The sequence below is a fragment of the Oculina patagonica genome, chromosome 1 (assembly GCF_052425735.1).
Source record: "Oculina patagonica isolate OP01 chromosome 1, crgOcupat, whole genome shotgun sequence".
Classification (NCBI taxonomy): domain Eukaryota; kingdom Metazoa; phylum Cnidaria; class Anthozoa; order Scleractinia; family Oculinidae; genus Oculina; species Oculina patagonica.
In genome coordinates, this window is record NC_135758.1 from 22,314,815 (window position 1) to 22,335,498 (window position 20,684).

Here is a 20,684-nt window from a genome sequence, read left to right on the forward strand (position 1 = left end):
CAAGAAGAAGCATTATCTTACGGAAACTTAGGAACTGTGTTTCGATCTCTTGGTGAATATGACATAGCTAAAGAATATCTCGAGAAAGCACGTGCCATCACAATTGAAATTGGTGACAGAAAAGGAGAAGCTTCATCTTACGGAAACTTAGGAACTGTGTTTCAATCTCTTGGTGAATATGACAAAGCTAAAGGATATCTTGAGAAAGCACTTGCGACCACAATTGAAATTGGTGACAGAAAAGGAGAAGCATCATCTTACGGAAACTTAGGAAGTGTGTTTCAATCTCTTGGTGAATATGACAAAGCTAAAGAATATCTTGAGAAAGCACTTGCGATCACAATTGAAATTGGTGACAGAAAAGGAGAAGCTTCATCTTACGGAAACTTAGGAACCGTGTTTCGATACCTTGGTGAATATGACAAAGCAAAAGAATATCAGGAGAAAGCACTTGCGATCAGAATTGAAATTGGTGACAGAGAAGGAGAAGCTTCATCTTACGGAAACTTAGGAACTGTGTTTCAATCTCTTGGTGAATATAACAAAGCTAAAGAATATCACGAGAAAGCACTGGCCATCAAAATTGAAATTGGTGACAGCGAAGGAGAAGCGTCATGCTACGGAAACTTAGGAACCGTGTTTCAATCTCTTGGTGAATATGACAAAGCTAAAGAATATCTTGAGAAAGCACTTGCGATCAAAATTGAAATTGGTGACAGAAAAGGAGAAGCATCATCCTACGGAAACTTAGGAACTGTGTTTCAATCTCTCGGTGAATATATCATGGCTGAAGGTTATCTCTCTAAGGCACTTTTAATTAGTAAAGATATTGGACATCGAGACCAAGAGTTTCAACTTCTTTGTAACCTAGCAATGGTGAAGTTATCCCAAGGGAACAACGAGAAAATGCTTAACTATCTGCTTCTGAGTATCATCAAAAGTGACAATTTGCGTGGTTTTCTGAAAGACAACGATCAATTTAAAATATCTTTTTCAGACGTCCAGAATTCTCCCTTCAGGTTTCTTAGTTTATGTTTTTGTTTTACTGGAAACCCTAACAATGCTCTTTATGTCGAAGAGCTAGCACGCGGGAGAGCCCTAGCAGACTTAATGGCGACTCAGTACTCCGTTGAAAGTGAAATGTCAGCTAATCCACAATCGTGGATTGGCATTGAGAATATTATGAAGAAAGAAAGCAACTGCGTTTGTCTGTACATTTCTTATTTTGATCAAGATGTGTTTTTGTGGATTCTCAAAACAAGCGGAGTCATTCGTTTTCGAAGAATAACAGTGAATGAAGACATCGTTGGTGCCGGACTGGCTGACTTTTTTGATAAAAACTTCCGCAGCTTTAGTGTTTTACCCGAGGAGAGTTGCGAAGATCGATCTTTAAATGTAATGAAGCCAGAACTGAAATCGTTCCATGTAGAGAGCCTCGGAGCTTTGCGACTTGTCGAGGAAGACGATGGAGAAATTGAAAATTCCGAATCGAGTCTTTCTTTGTGTTACAGATTGCTCATCGCTCCTGTGGCTGACTTACTTGATGAACCAGAAATCATCATTGTTCCTAATCGGTCCTTGAACCAAGTTCCATTTGCAGCGTTATGTGATGAAGGCGGGAAGTATTTATCAGAGACTTTCAGGATTCGCATCGTTCCTTCATTGACGACTCTCAAGTTAATCCAGGACAGTCCTGCAGACTATCACAGTCAGAGTGGTGCACTGATAGTAGGGGATCCCGTGGTTGGCCGTGTGCGTTACAGGGGACGTGTTGAGAACTTTAAATCACTGCCTGGTGCAAGAAAGGAAGCAGAGATGATTGGAGAACTGCTGAGCGAACAGCCTTTGTTAGGGCAATGCGCAACCAAGCAGGCGGTACTTGAAAGGTTACATTCAGTGAGTCTGATACATTTTGCTGCACATGGAAATGCTGAAAGAGGAGAAATTGCTCTTTCCCCTCTACGTCTCACTAGTTGGATTCCACAAGAAGAAGACTACTTATTGACAATGTCTGACATTTCGAAAGCTCAACTGCGAGCTAAACTGGTGGTACTTAGCTGTTGCCACAGTGGGTGTGGTCAGATCCGTGCCGAGGGAGTCGTTGGAATCGCTCGAGCATTCTTAGGATCCGGTGCACGTTCAGTACTGGTGGCACTATGGGCCATAGAAGACAGAGCGACAGAGCAGCTGATGCGTCACTTCTATGAACACCTTGTTCGTGGAAAAAGTGCCAGTGAGTCTCTTCACGAGGCCATGAAGTGGATGAGAGGTAACGGCTTTACCAAGGTTTCCGAGTGGGCACCGTTTATGCTGATTGGAGACAACGTGACATTTAAATTTGAAAAAGAAAAGTAAATTCTTTAAAAACATTTCGCATTTGTAACTCAGACAAAGGAATGATAAACGTTTTAACGGTTTACACGTTGGGACTTTTATCCGGTGGCGTTTTCTACGCTTTGGGGTTTTGGCGCCTGGCTTCTCGTGTGTTCAAAAGTCTCAAAACAGGAGATCAAATTAACAGTCTAAACATTAAATAACTGTCCAAATTTCTCGCCAAAACTAAAAAGTAAATATACTTTGTAGACCATGCCGATGCCGTGCATGTGTAACGTCGCTATATATTATTTTTATGAGTCGTAGGAAAGTTTGATTGTCAGGTTTATGCTTTAGCATTCGTGGGAGGTAAAGAGTAAATGCTTTGTTATGGGAGATGATTAAACTTAAGGTAAGAGAAGCTTCAATTTTTTATGGAAAGGAGAAAGCTATTTCCAGACGTAAGGAGGAGGACGATCTGCATGCGAAGGTGGCATACTTGGAGAAAAAAGTTGAAGAACCCATTCCCCCTCAACTGAAAGAAGAACTTAGTCAACAATTGAGTGAGGCAAAAGAAAGCCTAGAAAAAATCTATGAATATAAAACTAAGGGATCCATCTTGCGGTCTAAAACTCGGTGGTACAACGAAGGCGAGAAAAACTCAAGCTACTTCTTTAACTTAGAAAAGCGACATTTTAAACGTAAGGTTCTATGCCAACTTCGCCAAGCTGACAACACAACTTTAACCTCCGATCACGACATCCTTCAAGAATGCGTGAATTTCTATAGTGATTTATATAGTAGTAGAACAATACAAAACAACAAGGAGGACTTGGATTTCTTCCCAAGAGATAATAGTGTGAGACTTGATGAAGACTGCAAAGACTCCTGCGAAGGCCTTCTAAGTGCCAATGAATGCTTGAGTGCCCTTAAGACAATGGAATCAAATAAATCCCCAGGCTCAGACGGTTTCCCAGCAGAGTTTTATAAATTCTTTTGGAATGACATCTCTACTCTTTTTGTGAATGCAATCAACTGTTCCTTCCAAAAGGGGCTATTATCCGTCACCCAGAGGCAAGGTATAGTTTCTCTTTTACCGAAGAAAGACAAAAACCCCATTCTCCTAAAAAATTGGAGGCCAATCACTCTTCTGAATTGTGACTACAAAATTGCAGCTAAGGCGATTGGAAATCGAATTAAACGGGTACTTCCAAAAATTATTGACAATGACCAGAGCGGCTTCCTAAAAGGACGCTCCATCGCTGAAAATATTTTACTAATTGATGGAATAATAAACTTTGCGGATAATACGAATAAACCCGGTCTCCTGATGTTTGTAGACTTCGAAAAGGCGTTTGATTCGATCGAGTGGTCTTTTATAGAACGAGCTCTCATACACTTCGGTTTCGGGCCCTCGCTGGTGAACTGGTTCAGGCTTTTCTACAAAGATGTCTCCAGCGCCATCCAAAACAACGGTTGGGTCTCAGAGCATTTCATCTTAGGTAGAGGGGTCAGGCAAGGCTGCCCGATGTCCCCATACTTGTTCATAATAGCAGCTGAGATACTAGCCAATTTTATAAGAAGGGATAAAGACATAAAGGGGTTTGAAACGAATGAAGTAGAACACAAACTAAGCCAATATGCCGACGATACAACCTTAATACTCGACGGTTCTGAGGGCTCATTTCTTCGTGCAGTTGCAGTCTTGGACGGATTTCACATAATCTCTGGGCTCAAGGTGAATTACGAGAAAACAAAAGTGCTATGGGTGGGTTCAGCAAAAGAAAGAGAACCAATAAAATGTGACAAATCGGAAATTTCCTGGGTGAAAGGAAAAGTATTTGCACTTGGAATTTGGTTTGCAACAGACAGGAAGACAATGCTCCGCTGCAATTACGAGGTAAGGATCAAAAAGATAGAAAGTGTAATTGAATCATGGCAGTTTAGGAGGCTCAGTTTAATCGGAAAAATTACCATCATTAAAAGTCTCCTGGTTTCCCAACTGGTCTATATTTTAACGCCGCTAACCACCTCCGTAGAAGCATTACAAAAAGTCAATAAAATGTTTTTCGATTTTCTCTGGGATGGTAAAGGAGATAAGGTTAAAAGGATATTTATAACCAAAGATTACAAGGAGGGCGGCCTAAAAATGATTGATATAAACAAGTTCAATCAATCTCTCAAAGTCTCCTGGATCCAAAAATACCTGGATCCGACAAATGATGGGAAATGGAAATTTGTTTTCGAGGACAGTCTTAAAAAGCATGGAGGAAGGGATATTTTCACCTGCAATCTTCACAAAGACGACATCCCCACGTTAGGGGTCTGTAACCCCTTCGTCCAAGAGGTACTGGAAGCCTGGGCAGAGTTACATTTTACGGATGTCACTGACATCACTGATGTAAATGTTGGTGACCAGATCATCTGGTACAATTCTCTTATTCGAATAAACGACCGACCCGTTTTCCATAAACATTGGTTCAACCACGGAATTTGCAAAATTTCCCACTTATTGGACGAGAATGGCACCCTGCTTAGGTACGACGAGCTGAGGATTAAGTTCCCCGAGCTAAAATGGTTTGAATCATTTGCCGTTCTTTCAGCTATAAGGTCATTTATAAGGAAGCTACATAATCCTCAGACGCCAGACAATAACATTATGAAAGGAGTATCTTTAGCTGATCTTACCTCTAAGAGTAAGATCAATCATTTTGTGTATACCTCTCTTTTAAAGAGAGAAAAAATCCCACCCATTGGAAGCCAAGTAAAATGGCTGAGAGACCTTCATGTTCAGAACGACTGTGAGGTAGACTGGAAAGTAGCATACACAATTGCTTTTAATTGTACGGCGTCCACCAAATTAAGAACCTTCCATTTTAAATTCTTACATCGGAGGATTGCCACGAATGATTTTCTGCAGAGAATCAATCTTATACCTTCAAATAAATGTTGCTTCTGTGCAAAACAAACAGAGACTATCATCCATCTTTTCTTGAACTGTCCCATAACGCAATGTTTTTGGGAAGATATTAAACAATTTCTCTTTCAAAAGGGCTTTGGGACTGAGTTTGTTCTCACAGATCTCCATTTGATGGGGCTGTTAAGAATCCCGACTAACACAGCCGTTGATCTTGTGCTTCTAATTGCGAGATATCATCTTTACTCCCGGAAATTAGGCGGAGCGCCTCCTTGTTTGTCTGTTTTCTTGAGTAAGTTGAATTCCATTATTCAAATTGAAAAACAAATAGCTTTGCATAGTAATCGTTTGACCGCCTTCACAAACAAGTGGAAGATGTTTCTCTGTTAATCTCCTCTACACTTTTTTCCCTATAAATTATCTCCATGTTTTATCCGTTTGATTTATCCACCAATCTAGTTTCTGTAAACCAAGTGTTGGTTTAGTTTTTTTTCAAATGTGAAATTTATTTATAGATCCGTCTAGCCATTATGTAGTTTTTTTTTTTTTTTTTTTTTTTTTTTTGAAAAATTTAATCTAGTCGACTGTTTCCTTTACTAAGTAGTTGCTGTAGCGTCATTGTTATTTGTATATATGCATAGTTTTTCTGCTGTTTTTTTTTTTTTTTTTTTCCTTTTTGCACTGTAATTGTGGCATGAGGCATTGTTAGTATCACTGAAAGCATAGCAAAAAACAAAAGAAAAAGAAAAGAAAAAAAAAAAGAGAGAAATATATATGTAGATTTAAATAAGTAATAAGCAAATACAGTATTGTAAATTAGATAGTATTGTAAGTTTTGTAATGTTAATATGGTAGGTAACACCAGTATTTTATTAGGATATAAGGTATTGTCAGTATTGTTAACAATGTTTTCTTGTACTGTTAGTAACTGTAAGTAATGTAGTTAATGCTAGTATTGTAAGTAATGTTAGTTTTGTTTAAGTAATTTGTGGTATTGTAAGTATTGTTAGTATTGTAAGAAAATTTGTTGTTCTCAATAAAAAAAAATAAAAAAATAAAAAAATAAAAAAAAAGAGTTAAAGGTTTTGTGTAGTGTTTTAAGATTAGGTGATGAAAGCCTTTTACTCTACTTTACTCTCACTTTTCATTGTACAATGTTACACTTGTTTGACATTGTTTTTATAGAACTGTGCACTCCTTGATTCCGTTTTAAGGAATATGAACCTTTTCTCCTAAACAACGTTTTGACTTCTTTCTGCATGTTATCCAGTTAAGTGACTGATTTTTAAGGTCGCGCAGGACCCTTGCAATCATTAGTATGTATTTATTTAAAGAGTATGCACGAACTGCCGGACGACTGAAGCCGACAACAAACGAAATATTCATGAGAATGTTTGTTTTTAAACTCTTTTGTACAAGTAATTACTACTAATTGTTCTCAGCTTTGTGCCACGTGCGCTGGAACATAAGGAATTATCATAATTAGATTCACAGCTTTGAATATATCACACGTTGTTGTAAACATTCACTCGGATGGTCTTCGGAAGCCTCAAAACCTGCAATTTTGTGTCCAAGTTTTCTCCGCCGATATAGAATTTCAAGAGTTGATTCGCGAGAAACATAAACTTGGTGTACTCTGTTGTGCTATGACTAGAGCGAATTTTTAAATTTCCTTCTCAAAATGAAGATAGCACGTTTCAAAGTTTAGATTTCACAATTTTGCTCTCTTAGAAGCCATTAACTTGTAGCAGTTTTTGAAATCGAAAATTTCGTTCTAGCCATAGCACAAAAGGGGTTATGATTTAACACTAGGTTATATAATCATTTAATTTGGTGCTCTGTTCTAGCTGAAAACTTGGACACAAAATCGTATTATCTGCAGTAAAACTTTTAAGGGCTTGTAACATCACAGACAACGGTCATCTCTCAGTAAAAGGACAATCACAATGTAATTCCAACATCCCCTTATATCCTTGATAAATTTTAGAGGAATCGATGTTCAAAATGTAGCGAATAAAAGCTTTACAAGATAGCACTTCGTCAAGAAATTTGGCTAATGAATTTATTAATGAGCAAGGGTCCTGCGCGACCTTAACCTACAATCTCGGACAAAACGGTTGAAACACTTTGCTAATTTTCACCGATTTTGGCACTACAGCTCATTTTTGTCAATCCCCCCTCCCCTATTTCAATGTTGTTAATGTTGTCGTTTAATGGAAACAAAGCCTGATGAATTGCAAACGCCATAAAACAACATTGAGTGGGGGGAGAGGGGGATAACATTTTTTCAACAAACCTGCCAGTCAGGGTCGACATTCGCTTATTATCAGCTGTGAAATCTGTTTGTCTCAACTGGTTTTGTCCGGGATTGTAGCTATATGAAGTGTACGTCTTCCTAAATACAACTGAATAAAGACGAGTGAAGGCTTAATGTAGTAGTCCTGCCTTTCTATTCTTAGTTTGCAGTTAATGGTAAGTCCTTCACGCATTAGAATTAAATCGGACAACCGCTCGAGTCAACTAGGAAAAAAAATTCTCAGTACATATTGTGCCCTACCTGCCTACATAATAATAGTCGTCGCTTAAATGTGAAAATATTAAGACACTTAAACGATCGCCGAAAGAACGTTTCTGATTGCCGTATGGGGATGTAGTTTCAAGTATGAAAGGATCTGAAGGACACCTCGGACCCAAACCGCTGGCTCGGTCAAATCAGCCATATCCTGTCCTGGCTGAGCCTGCAGTTTTCAACAACGAAGTTGTCTGTCCGGACTGTTTTTGGAGTACTCGTAATACTCGGGCTGGTTTTGGTCGGATAATGAGTATATGATAGTTATCGAGTTTTTCGAAGATCGGCCACTTTTATAGGCTTTGCTAGAATTGGAGGCACCTTGGTCACGTGGGTGGAGGGCGTGACCTTTTATTGTAACCCTACTCCACCAGTTGGACCAGGCGTTCGGTTAGCCCTCTCCACAACCCCCTAGTGATTTCTAAAGTTACTTTCAGGCTGTGTTTAAAACGTCATTTTTTCATATAACCGCTTCGATGATATTTTCCTTAATTAAACGGCATGCAGGGCATGCAGAAGCGATGACGTTTCACAAAGGGTCTAACATAATTTTGAGAAAAATTTGTCAAAAAACTCAACGTAAATAAAAGTAGCTGACACCTTGTGCATGATAAAAACTGTTATCCAATTGCAGTGTTCTTTTTTTAAATCTAAGAAGCAATGTTGGTGATTGTCTAAATAGCATAGCTAGGATCTGATGGAATTCAAATAAATACAGTAGTTATTAATTCACAGGCTAAGGATACAAAGTTAATAATACATTTCCTTCGTAGACACAGTAGATTGCGTTATATTGCAGTGTGTGACATCCGATAAACGACATACGCGCGATACGCGGGAGTTAGCTTTTAAGCTGCGAGAAAGGTCAAACGGTCTCTTGTTTCTGCTTGTTTATAGCGGCCCTGTATTATAAGAATTAGAAACTACTGTCTACTAAATCTAATATATACCACATTATAAAATTAGTCTCTTTCGTTTATACATTGTAGTGTTCCATTCTGACTGCACGGGAGTATTTTGCTTTTGTATTCTACGCGGCGATTTCTTGTTAAGTTAAACTTGATTTCTGTTCGATCGCCCTAACAGAGTAAAAGAACCCATCGTGCGATGACAATAAGCAATTTCCTGACGTCATCGCTTAAAAAGGGGAAGAAAAACCAGAGAACCCGTCGAAAAACCCTCGAAACGAGGACGAGAACCAACAACAAACTTAATCGACATGTTACGATCCAGGATTCCAACCTGGGGCACATTGGTGGGAGGCGAGAACTTTCACCACTGCATCATCCCTGCATGTTATTAGTTTCGGTAGCAGTGATATTCAGTTGGAATAATCAAGGTCTCGGTATAAGTGTTCAGTGTCTGACATTAGGGCACCAAAGTGCCGGGTTGAAAACTGGCCCCGAGGGTACTTTTAAGAAAAAAGCCTTAAAAGCCTGCCGTGTGGTTTTCACTAGCGACGCAAGCACAAGCGCAAACACTTATTAAGCACAGACACAACAACAACAACAAAAACAACAACTTTATTTGCACCCTTTTCATTCAATTAAAATTAGCAATACAATAAATAAAATAAATAGAGTAAAGTGCATGGCTGCCCAGAATAACCACAATTGGCTAACAAGATTGGGCAGCCATACTTAGTTTTTATTACAATACAAGCATAACTGCTCTTATATACCGTGAAAACGGCCTTGATGCAAACATAAGCACAAGCGCAAGGATCAAAATTTTTCCTTTCTTGTGCTTGTGCTTGCATTTGCGTTATGCCGTGTGAAAACGAAACACCGCATTAAAAGCACAAGGCTATTAACGACATCTGGCCGGCTGGTTCCGGAATTCCCAGCTTCTGAGCATTTGAGCCTCGTAACTAGTAAACATCGAGTTCTTATGCTAGTGTTAATGCGTATGTCGACGTTCGTTTTCACTTGGCACAAACTAGTTATGCTTGCGGTGTGCTTGCTTCGCGAGTAAAAACCAAGCTTTAACAAACTGGTCTTATAAGGGGAGGCGCCACCCAACCCTTAAAGTTTTTCACAGCATTATTGACATATACTATACAAAAAAATTCTTCCCCTTTCTCGTACCTTCAATAATCTATTTAAAAATTATAAATTTAGATGAATACACCGTCTTTTACCTTCATCCTGAAAAAGGCTACAAAATGCGACATTTCAGTAAACTATAGATTGTAGAAAGAAAGCTTTTAAAATAAACTGAGAGGTTAACTCCCAAAACGCATTTAATGATGATGATAGAAACTTGTTTCTTCGTGAGGAAATTATGCATCTTTAATAGTGCAAGCCTTCAATTCAGAAGTCTTCTTCGCAGACGTTGTTTGCCAATGGCGAGAAGCGTTGCTATCCTAGTTTCTGATCTGTCTTCTTTAGTGACCGCGCGTGACGTGACCAACAAGATCAGCTCCACATATCACATATCACGGAGCTAATTTTACCGATTGGTTTCGAATGAGCAATTGATTTTTCGATCCTTAAATGTCACTGATTGGAAATTTCGTTCTGGCGGGAGCCCACGGTCAGAGGTTTGCGTTGTCGATGGTATCCATCGAACTGGCAGACTGTGAATGATTGGTTAATTTCTGCCCCTTAGCGCTCGTCTCTCGTTACTCTTCTGGTCCCAAATTGAGGAAGGAGGGGAGAAGAAAGAAAACAATTCAAATTTTCTTCTTTCAACGCGCGTTTTGTGCTATCTAATACGAGCTCCTCTATGAACAGATCATCAAGGTCCCTGAGAACGCGTCATTCGCTGTTTTTTATCCCGCATTCCGCGATCAGTTTCAATTTTATCCCGCATCCCGCCTTCACTCATTCTGCTCTCACTGATGTATTTCCATCCCGTATCCCGCCTTTGAACTTTCTCATATCCCGTATCCCGCCTTTGAACTTTATCATATCCCGCATCCCGCCTTCATCCTGCTTCCACCGGTGTATTTTCATCCCGTATCCGCCGTTGAACGTTCTCGTATCCCGCATCCCGCCGCGATTTTTGTGCGATCCTGCATCCCGCCAATCTTGCGTGGAACACTCCAGAAAATTCGCAGCACGTGTTAAGGGGGACCTAACATAAATTTGAATGAAATTTGTAGTAATTTCTAAAAGGGATAAAAGGAAGAAAATTGTTTTTGGAACACTTTGAACCCCACGCAAGCGCACTCCAGGTTGTCAGGGGACTGTCTGGTGTCCGTCTTCCAATTTTTAACTTCAAATTCTAATTCTAAAACTACATCAAAACTTCAATATTTCTTATTTCTCTAAATTTTACAACTCCTTTAAGAAAAACTATCTCACCCCAACAAATCACCCAAATATTTACAAAGCACCCCTAAACATATGGGACGAGCATAGGATTTTTGTAAAGCGGCAGCAAAACTTGGTTATGAAGGATACTTTTTCTCGGAACAATATCTGGCTATAGTTCGGTTGGTGAAACTTCATTCCTATGCATTCCCTCAAAAAATAATGAAAATGCAGTCTAAACTTTAAGCTAGACACGAGAGTTGAAAAGGGTTCAAACTCGCTCTCACCTAGCCTGAAACGTATGTTCTTGTGCGATTCTCCTTGACTTTATTGTGCTGTCGTCAAATTTGAACTTGCTCAAATTTTCCTTGGGAATCGTCAAGAGTTTTCCCACGCTCATCGAGAGTTGAAGAACATTCTTGCAACCCTCGTCCTTCAACTCTCTGAACTCATGGAGAGGGGGAGAAGTACTCAACATTGTTTTACACCGAGAGTGCATCCCTCAAATTAAAGGCCCTTAAAAGGCGGGTAACCCTGCGATGGACTAGCATTCCATCCAGGGGGGAGTAGAAATACCCCTTAATCGCTTCATGCTACAAAAACAGGGATAAGTTTGCGCCTTATGGGCCACTAGGCTCGTATGCAGACTTTACCTTTTTTATTATTCCATTATATCAATTGTACGCGTACGGGCTCTGTGAATGGTCAATTTTACCGGGTGCATTCAACATAAAAATGTTTTCATTCTCCATAGAGAGGGATATACAGTAAATTTCCGTAAATAAGTCCTGGGCTTTGTTTGCTTAACGCCCCTTTCTGCGACGGCATATTTACGGCAGATGTTCGGGGACGACATATACATGTATACGGGTTCCTCTTCGGAACCTGTAACTTCTTTCGCTCCTTGTTTCCAAATGGGACCACTTTGACATATAAGCAAGAGGATGGTCAGATATTCATTGTAAGGAGAATCTTCTAATTAGGGATTTTAAATATGCCCTAAATGATAATGTTTGCAGCGAAAAACTGTCTTTATTAGTTTGCCATTTTTTAAATATGCATTTTTCAGTCATCATCTGTTTTTCGTCATCTGTCATTCTTATTGTTCATCGGATTTAAATTTAGTTGTTACTTTTATTTCAACGGTCAGATTACGTAGAAAAATACACAACGTCAAGTAAAAAGGTATAATTTTTTTCCAACAATGCGTTTATTCGTAATATTTATCACCGCAGTTTGCGTGTTATTTCTTGTTAGGCTGATTTCATTTCTAAAAGTTAAACCCGAATACTCTACCCGGCATTTGTTTTGACCTCATCGCGAATGACAATGCATTTCGTACGCTTTGATGCGCGCGCCAGTATAATAATGACCTCATTGCAAGTTAGCAGTTCCGTTATTTTTCCACCATTTCTATATATTAGACATTTTATAAATAGATCGAAGATCGTCCAACACGCTTTTAACAATTGTTCGGTGAAAAAGTAGATTTGTGCGTCACTTGCAAAACATTTCAGGAGAGGAAAATTCTTGTTAAGCTTAATCTCGTTTTCTCGCGCTCAGATGACGGTTATTTATGAAACTGAATCTGATTGGTTTATTACAGCGCGCGCATTTCCCTCTCCTTTGTTACGTCACAATCCAAGACTCTTCATTCGCAAAGAGAAAAGCGTCTTGTAAGCCGTGTTTTTCGAAGCGCTTGAATTTTGTTAAAAAAGGACAACGTGAGAATTTAAAATGGGATTATCTTGGAGTTCATTTAAGTCGAAGAGAAAAGCGAAAAAAGATTACAAAAGGTAAGCGAACTTTTATGAGATCTGGTCAAGTTTTTTTTCCTCTATAAATTAAAAGTTCCGAAATTCAAAATGTTTCACAGCAATTCCTAACAGCGCATTTTGATTTCTGCAAAAACAAAGCAGTCAGATTTAAAAATATTCATTTCTTTAATTTTTTCCTTCATTTTGTTCTTAACCCCTTTGTCAACGCAAACGTTTTTTTTTTTTTTGCAGTAAAAAGATATTCAGGTTTTTTCTCATAATAGAATGTTTTTGTCAAACAGAAAACTGAGAAAACAATTGAAAGAAGCAGCGGAATGCATTGCTCGTCTCCAGGAACAACTGCAGCTTGAAAATGAGTAAGTGCTCGCTAAAAGAACTTTCCACACCAAAGGTACCTGTGCATTTTCCTCGTTTATTTATCACGAAAAGGGTCGTTCAGGCCTAGCAAGAATATGCACTAGTGCCAAGACTTCGCCGGTTGCCGGAATCGATCAACGCTGGGGCTCGCTCGACAATAAGGAAAACCAACCTGGGGGGCGGAGAGAGAAAGACCCTGGGAACGAGAACGAGAGAAGAGAGACACTGTCTCTTCTCTCGCTCCGGGGAGCGGGAGGAAAAAAGACCCTGGAAACGACGTTAAAGGGCAACATAAGCTTTGAATTAGCTTGGACCGTGGTCTTCTGTTTTCTAGATCAGTTGGATTTTAACCAACACCTTCTTGTACACTGTTTAAAATTCAAGTTTGTTAAATTGATATAATTAAAATAATAATCGCTTTCTTTTCACTTTTCCATAGGATACTAGATCAATGTGAAAGTTACCCCTCCGATGACTCAATGTCTGACACTGAGACAGCCCATGCAGATTGTGTAGTGACTGAAATGGAGGAAGAGGTTCAAGCTTTGGAGCGAAAGCTTTTCCTTGAGGAAGTTACAGTTAATGTTACAGAGGAGAGATGTTACTTTCTGGACAGGAATTTCAGGTAAGCGTATAGTTCTGTTTCTTTTATTACAAACCTTTGGTATCTTGTATAGTGCGAGTAATTTCAAATAGACTGAAGAGAAGCAAAAAATTAATGCCATCATCAAGGAATTGGGGGCGTGCAGTCGCCCTAGTCTCGCGCGGTCGTTTTTTCCCCTGCCGCTTTGATGTTGTTTATTGTCAGGAGAACTGTTATTGTTTGTTTGTTTGTTTGTTTGTTTGTTTTTTAACTTCGAATTGAAGAGACTGCTTGTATTTAATGAATAAAGTAAAAACCAATCAAAAGCGGAAATGCTGACCCACAATTTTCCACAAGCATTGGCGCATAGTCCTACTCTTTCTTCTATCAAAAGATTTTTTTAAAATCAGGCAACCTTGCAATACGCCCTGGAAAGTCACTTTATAAAAATGTTTGTCTAATGTGTTTCGCGCCACATCCTACAATGTGACCGAGCTGGAAGTTACCTAAGTATGATTGCCTAATCATTTTATGTTTTTTGTTTCTTTACAGACTTCTTCAACACAACGAGATCAGCCTTCAAAGGCAGAGATCAGTGTGTGAAATGGACCTGGCAGCGTTAAAACTAAAACAGGAGGCGTGTCAGTTCGGTCAGTTTCTAAAAGCAAATCCAGTGGAAGACTGGACTGTCTGCTCGCTTCCCAATCTTTAGAAGTCTATTGAACTTGCTTGTAAAAACAACAAAGAAAATGTATTACTTGTACAGATTCAGAAAATTCCAAGGAGAATAAGTGTAAATATGTAAATACTAGTTTATTAAAATAAGACGAGTTGTGTCAAATTTTTCTTGTGTGTTAGAGAGTAGAGTAGTAACAGATTAAGCCTTTGTTGAACCATCCTCGGAGACCCAAGGACAGTTAGTGGGGGCGGGAGAAAGTCTATATGGGCGAAAAAAAAAATCGGCGAAGAAAAGTCAAGAACGAAAAAAGTAGCTACTTTTTTCGTTCTTGACTTTTCTTCGCCGATTTTTTTTTTCGCCCATATAGACTTTCTCCCGCCCCCACTAACTGCCCCTGGGTCTCCGAGGATGTTGTTGAACAGGCCAAAGCACGGAACACTCCACTCAAAGCACAATAAAAGCAAGAATGGAAAATATAGACGGAAAACTTATCCTTCCTCAAGGGCTGGGCGGAAAACAAATGGGAGAAAAGTGAAAGGATTGTTAAAAATACTTTTTTTTGAAATAAAATACTAAACAATGGTTTATTCTAAGAACTAATTAACGAGTGTCAATGGTGTGCTTCGTCACGTCAGTTTATGCCAAGGGGATTTAATGTTTTGGCTTTAGTAATTAAATGGGCTTCACGAGCCTTCCTAACTGAGTCACGTTTGCTACGTATAAGTTCAAGCGGGATGATGTGAACGCCCGGGGAGGGGGGGGGGCACTCGAAAAAGTTTTATACGGGGAGGCTCCGCCCCGAGGTCCAACCCCTTACCCTTTTATATACCATTTTGACAGAAAAAGTACCCCTTTCGTATACCTTTTATTGAAAAAGGGTACCCCTTTCATATACCTACACGACACGACATATACTTAAAACAGGACGTTTTCTTGACATTTTTATGTAGCGCTTTATAATAAATAAAGGACGATACAGCCACAAGTTGCGTCTGTTCGAAATATTTACTTTAAAGGTTATTAAATATCTTAATGCCCGAATTTCCTACCCTTTCATATACCTCAACTTGTGAAATCCCTACCTTTTATATACCTGAAGCCTCAAAAAGGTATCCCTTTCGGGCGGAGCCTCCCCGTATAGGCCATTATAGGGAGTACCCCCCCCCCCCGGGAGGGGGAGTGAACGTGGTTGAAATGAATCGATACTGGAGTAGGAAACTGGGAACTAAAAATCATTGCAAATTCGTACCCAGTCTCTACTCACTTCAAATTCCTACAAAAGTAAACAAAAGTATCGCCTTGGAACTGTCGTCTTCGTTTTCAGAAAGAGATGTCTGTGAGGCTGGGTAAAGAAACGTCGGAGAGCTCTTCGCCAAAATTGCAACAAAACGGTAAGGAAACTGGTTAACCGAAAGATACAACTAATTTCCGACCAAACGAGCTGCGAAGCTTGAGTTTCAGCCAAAACGTTTTGTGGTCGGTTTCAGTTTCACTTCCGGCTTTTATGCCCAACCAGGTACTCAAGTATGAAATAGATGAAAATACTGTGACGGGGACGGGAAGGTTCCTTGGGCAGCTAGGATTGACGAGAAAAATAAGGGACATTTAAAGGACACTAAGGAATAAGTTCCAAAATGTTACAAAATTTGTCATGAAATTGCTAAATTAAATAGTTGCTAAAACAGTCATTTTATTTTTACTCAGATGTTGCTTAGGTCTACAGTTGCTTGCTGATAATTTAAAGATATGCTAACAGATGAGGAGAAAAGATGGCTAGTGGTGGGAATTTGCCTCTCAAAAGTTCTTACACCAGCAATAAGGAAGATTATTGAACAGGAACTACAGAAACTATACCAGAACTTGATTCAACCACCAACCAACATTTATCTACAAACATCTGCCTCTCATCTCAAATGCCTTCCTCCTTCTACACTGCGTCTGAATTATATAAACATCAATAACAACAGAGTACAAGCATCACATCACACCTATGATTACAGTGTTAAAGATGAAGTTTCCCTGGCTAAACTCTTTGTCAAACCATTCATGGCAGGCTTCACAGCTTTTGATGAATCATTAGACTCCTCTGCCGCACTTTCCATTTTGTGTGGAGCACCAAACTTTGTTTACCATGGCATTGATATCATTGCAATGGATGTGCGCAATGATGTTCGCAATGAATGGGGTCACTGTAAGTTTCCAACATGGACTGAAGCCTACTACTTGAAGTGTTTTCAACTTATGGAAGATCTGATCAAAAGTTTAAATCTCCATGTGGCTTTGGAGACTAAAGTGTTGAACGATTTTAAGGAATGGAGAAACCAAGGTATATCTACTATATGAATATAATTATCTATTTAGTATAACCACACAAGTGAACAGTGCTTTGGTTAATTATAACTCAGAGGTGATTAGCAAAAAACTATTCACCTCCGAGCAGCTAAAAAGAAACAAGTTTAACTGCCTTTCCGGTCGCTTTGTTTACCAAAAGAGATGTTTTAGTCCGCTAGTTATTCAAAATTAATTCCGCTAGTGGTATTATAAAAACAATTATTCACCTCAGTGTCGGTGAATGTGGTGGATATTTACCTCGCCGCTTCATGGCTCGGCAAAGATCCTCCACTATTCACCTCCACTTCGGTGAATAATTGTTAAATACAGTACCGCTCAAAAGTAAGTTACCACCTCTCGTCTCGTTTCTCGCGAGACGAGTTTCTCGTCTCGCGAGACGAGATTCTCGTCTCGCGAGAATCAACGAAGCGGAAATGTCTGGCATAAATTACGACAATTATCTTACGAGAAAACGATTAATCTCTCGCGAGAGTTTTCGCCGTTTTGTCAACTAAAATTCAAAGTTTTTGCCTGATTGGAAAGATTGCTGATTTGTTGGCAACGATCGGTTTGTCTTTTTTCACTGGTAAGAAACTACGAATACGGAGTTCGCTTGCAGTTCGCTTGTTCTGTTTAGCCTTTTAAGTTCTTGGTAACGGTTAAATTTCAGTTTGAGATAGCATATGTAACAAGTATTCGAAAGTAGGCTTGTTGAACCGATCAAATATAATTTCTTTGGCCGCTACAGGGTTCAGACGAAATTTACCGCCAGAAAGCCGTGCAAAGATCGCTCGATAAATTTCGAAGCGTTACTTTACTTGACTGAAAACCGTGATTTAGATAGCCACGGACGGAATGATTTCGATTTAAAACATACAACTTTGAATAAGACTTTTGCTTTGGAATACAAGCGATATTCGGTGAAGAAAGAACTCGCTTGAATGGTCGACATGTCAAACGGCACATTTTCTGTTTTCAACCACAGGTAATCTTTGCTAGGCGATGTTCGCTCGCTTATTTTTTCTACATGTATGGTTAACAATGGGTAATTAAAATCTCGAGAGAAGTTAGAGCCGTGAACTTGCAGTTTTTACAAGCGTCTCGCGAGACGAGAATCGCGTCTCGCGAGAGAGTGGTAACTTACTTTTGAGCGGTACTGTAGCATGCTGCTATTGACATTTGGGCATGGGTACAAGGATATCTGGGGAGATATATAGAAATGTGACTAATTAGTGTGTAAAAAGATTAGGGAGATGCAAAGATGCAAAGATGCAAAGTGAGTCCATATCTTGAATATACTGAACCTCCAAAATACCTTAACTTTCCTGACTTCGGGGCGGCAATATTATGAACATCGCAACATAAATAACAGTGAGTCTCCCCCCCATCTGAGGCCCAAGAGTCTAATTTGTACATATGTCAGCAGATGTTGTTCATAATTGAACATGGATGCGATAACTGCGTTTTATGTAGTACATGATTTATTTTAAATACGAATTGACTTATTTTAAAATTGTTATTGAAATTATTTGTAAATAGCATAGTTAAATTTAAGTCTGTTTTTATTGTAAATATCAATTTTAAGTCTTTTTATTATAATTTATTATTATTTTTATTTATTTTATGTGTCCGCTATTATAGTAGAGAGTGTTTCACTCTCGGCTAGAATTGCTCTGACACATTAATAAAGTTGTTGATTGATTGATTGATTGATAATCATTATTAGTATATACTTAAGAACAGTGAATTAGGTGTTTTTGGCGTGTGCTATAAAAATTGATATGAGCTATTAATTGATATTATTTTGAATAATAATGTGTGTGTCTGACATATACCTTAAATGATGTTTTGATACATTTCCATCCATGTTAATAAAGGGACTGATGTGTACTTTGGACAATCAGTTAACAATGGAGATATACTAAAGGAGATGGTCACTTTAGTTAAGTCAGTTGAGGAGAGCAAAGAAATCTTGTTAGAAGACCATGCCAAAGTCAGAGAGCTATTTGGACTTGAGATCCAAAGACTAGAGGCAAAACATATGGCCTTAGAAGAAGGCCTCAATAGTTTAAAAGGCCAGCTAAGGGCTACCAAGTCTGAGAACAACACTACAATGGCAGCGGCTTCAAGTAACTCCAGTAAACAGGATAACAATGATTCCTGTCGACAAGAGGTTGATGAACGAGTCACTGGCTTGTGGAAGGGCATTGTAGAGCTGACATCAATGGGGTTTTCACCTGTAAGAGAAAGCACATCATCTTTCCGGTATATTGGTAAGATTAATATTTCTATTAATATTTCTATTACTGCAATGTAGATTGGTAGTTTTATGTATTGCACAGTGAAGTATAGGTTTGTACAATTTGCAGAGTAGTGATTGATGATAGATAATTATCAATTGAATAGTCTGCTTGATTTAATAATATCCCTTAGTTTTCATGGCACAACATGTAGGGCCGAAACCTTATGATCAGTAAGCTACCGTATTTATTCGATTAAGCGCCCAACCTCGAAAAAGTGCCCACCTCAAATAAGCGCCCACCCTGAAGGTAGGAAAAGTTAATAAGCGCCCAACCCCACCCCGGCTGCGAAAAAACTGAAGTGCTCAAGAAGAGTATTGAATATTAAAATTGACTAAGTACTACTAAGAAGACTTCCCCCACGACCGAGTTTTCTTAGTATTTTACAGAAACTTTAATGAACAGTTAAAATTCTGCTTTGGTACATTTGGTAAGTTTTGTTATTTTTCATTGTTTTGTTACGAAAATAAACTTACTATTTGCTGAAAATCGTGAACATTTAATAAGCGCCAAGCCTCGAATAAGCACCCACCTCAAATAAGCGCCCACTCTCAAGGTCCAAAAATTTAATAAGCGCCCAGGGCGCTTAATCGAACAAATACGGTAAGTAATACATGTCCTTAACCTAAACTCAGGGGACTCCATAAACCACGGCTAGGCTAAATTGTCATGAGCTGGAGTTCACAAAAACCTTATAGTTGTTGTCGAACAAGTATAACTACTGCAGTCAACTCTTTCTTAACGGACACCTCTATTAGACCAACACCTCTGATCTGTAAGATGGACACCTGGTGTTGGTCCCATCCTTGCCATTTTTCAGTCATTTTACTTATTTTCCCTATAAGCCGGACACCTCTCTAAGACAGACAGCTGGAACTGGTCCCAATGGTGTTGGTTTTAGAGAGAGTTGATTGTATATGGCATGGCCCAAGAGCTCATAAAAATCCAGTATAAATTTTGCATAAGGAAAAGGGAGAATGCAATCCCCCTACCCTAGCCTTCCCCTAAATCCATCTGTGCTTGTGAAGGTGAATTTTGCAGCCCAGGAGTCCCCCATCCCTCTGAGTTTGGCAGTTGTCCCAAGCTTCATGGTCATGCAGGGGAAAAAATGAGGGGGTCGTACTGGGGTTGGGATCTTGCACTTCAGGGCCAAATTGTTGATCACGTCAAGGTGGCAATCAGTTCCATCAGGGTTGGGATCCATCATTTTGGGGACTGTTAAAAGAGCTACATGCATGCTGCTTTATTAAGGTTGAAATCTGATTTTAAGTGACTTGAACTGTTAGACGTACATTCTTGGAGAAAGAGAAATGAGAATGAGAAGAGAAATAAGCACCCTCTCCCTTCGAATAAAATATCAATTTGCATCTTTTTCTCTATCATTTGCGAAACAGGCTTACACAGGCATGCCACATATTAAACTGTCCTATAACACTGTCCAATTCCAAGCTGACGTGTAAACTGTCCTGTTTGTGCTCAATTTTGTTATAGTTTTGATAAGCCGCGTAGTTGGCCAGCACATGATCACATGGGTGTCCAATGACAACGTCTTGTAAAAATTGTTGCATACCTGTAATTGGACACCTTTGCCATTTGTGCA

The 20,684-nt window shown here is 39.2% G+C and overlaps 4 protein-coding genes and 1 pseudogene across 9 annotated transcripts in view; all 5 read left to right on the forward strand.

Moving 5' to 3' along the window:
- The window catches only part of LOC144633700 (uncharacterized), a 28,205-nt gene extending 20,431 nt beyond the window's left edge, over positions 1-7,774 (forward strand). Inside the window, exon 4 of the mRNA XM_078492594.1 lies at positions 7,492-7,774. The gene's annotated coding sequence lies outside the window, so the exon portion shown is untranslated. The remainder of the gene's footprint in view (positions 1-7,491) is intronic.
- LOC144634236 (uncharacterized) overlaps positions 1-20,684 on the forward strand; it is a 140,269-nt pseudogene that overhangs the window by 10,158 nt on the left and 109,427 nt on the right. The gene's annotated exons all lie outside the window — the stretch shown is intronic.
- On the forward strand, positions 784-2,355 carry LOC144645636 (tetratricopeptide repeat protein 28-like). The gene is made up of 2 exons (XM_078505200.1): positions 784-1,886; positions 1,974-2,355. The coding sequence occupies exons 1-2, from the start codon at positions 784-786 to the stop codon at positions 2,353-2,355; spliced, it is 1,485 nt and encodes a 494-aa protein (XP_078361326.1).
- Positions 12,232-14,486, forward strand: LOC144641752 (uncharacterized). The gene is made up of 4 exons (XM_078500782.1): positions 12,232-12,852; positions 13,116-13,190; positions 13,631-13,816; positions 14,327-14,486. The coding sequence occupies exons 1-4, from the start codon at positions 12,794-12,796 to the stop codon at positions 14,484-14,486; spliced, it is 480 nt and encodes a 159-aa protein (XP_078356908.1). The 5' UTR covers positions 12,232-12,793.
- Positions 15,740-20,684, forward strand: part of LOC144636644 (uncharacterized) — a 68,442-nt gene continuing 63,497 nt past the window's right edge. For all 5 annotated transcript variants that reach the window (XR_013567617.1, XR_013567598.1, XR_013567632.1 and 2 more), the window contains exons 1-3: positions 15,740-15,844; positions 16,158-16,779; positions 18,662-19,057. Coding sequence is in view for 2 of the 5 variants with exons in the window: in XM_078495866.1 (XP_078351992.1) it covers positions 16,200-16,779; positions 18,662-19,057 (976 nt within the window). In the remaining 3 variants the exon portion in view is untranslated. The remainder of the gene's footprint in view (positions 15,845-16,157; positions 16,780-18,661; positions 19,058-20,684) is intronic.

What these genes read in the sequence shown, in the direction of transcription:
- LOC144641752 (XM_078500782.1), top strand. Translation starts at nt 12,794, where the DNA reads ATGGGATTATCTTGGAGTTCATTTAAGTCGAAGAGAAAAGCGAAAAAA. An exon ending in GCGAAAAAAGATTACAAAAG is followed by an intron (nt 12,853 to 13,115) that starts GTAAGCGAACTT and finishes TTTGTCAAACAG; the next exon opens with AAAACTGAGAAAACAATTGA. An exon ending in TTTCTGGACAGGAATTTCAG is followed by an intron (nt 13,817 to 14,326) that starts GTAAGCGTATAG and finishes GTTTCTTTACAG; the next exon opens with ACTTCTTCAACACAACGAGA.
- LOC144645636 (XM_078505200.1), top strand. Translation starts at nt 784, where the DNA reads ATGGCTGAAGGTTATCTCTCTAAGGCACTTTTAATTAGTAAAGATATT. An exon ending in AAGCAGGCGGTACTTGAAAG is followed by an intron (nt 1,887 to 1,973) that starts GTTACATTCAGT and finishes ACGTCTCACTAG; the next exon opens with TTGGATTCCACAAGAAGAAG.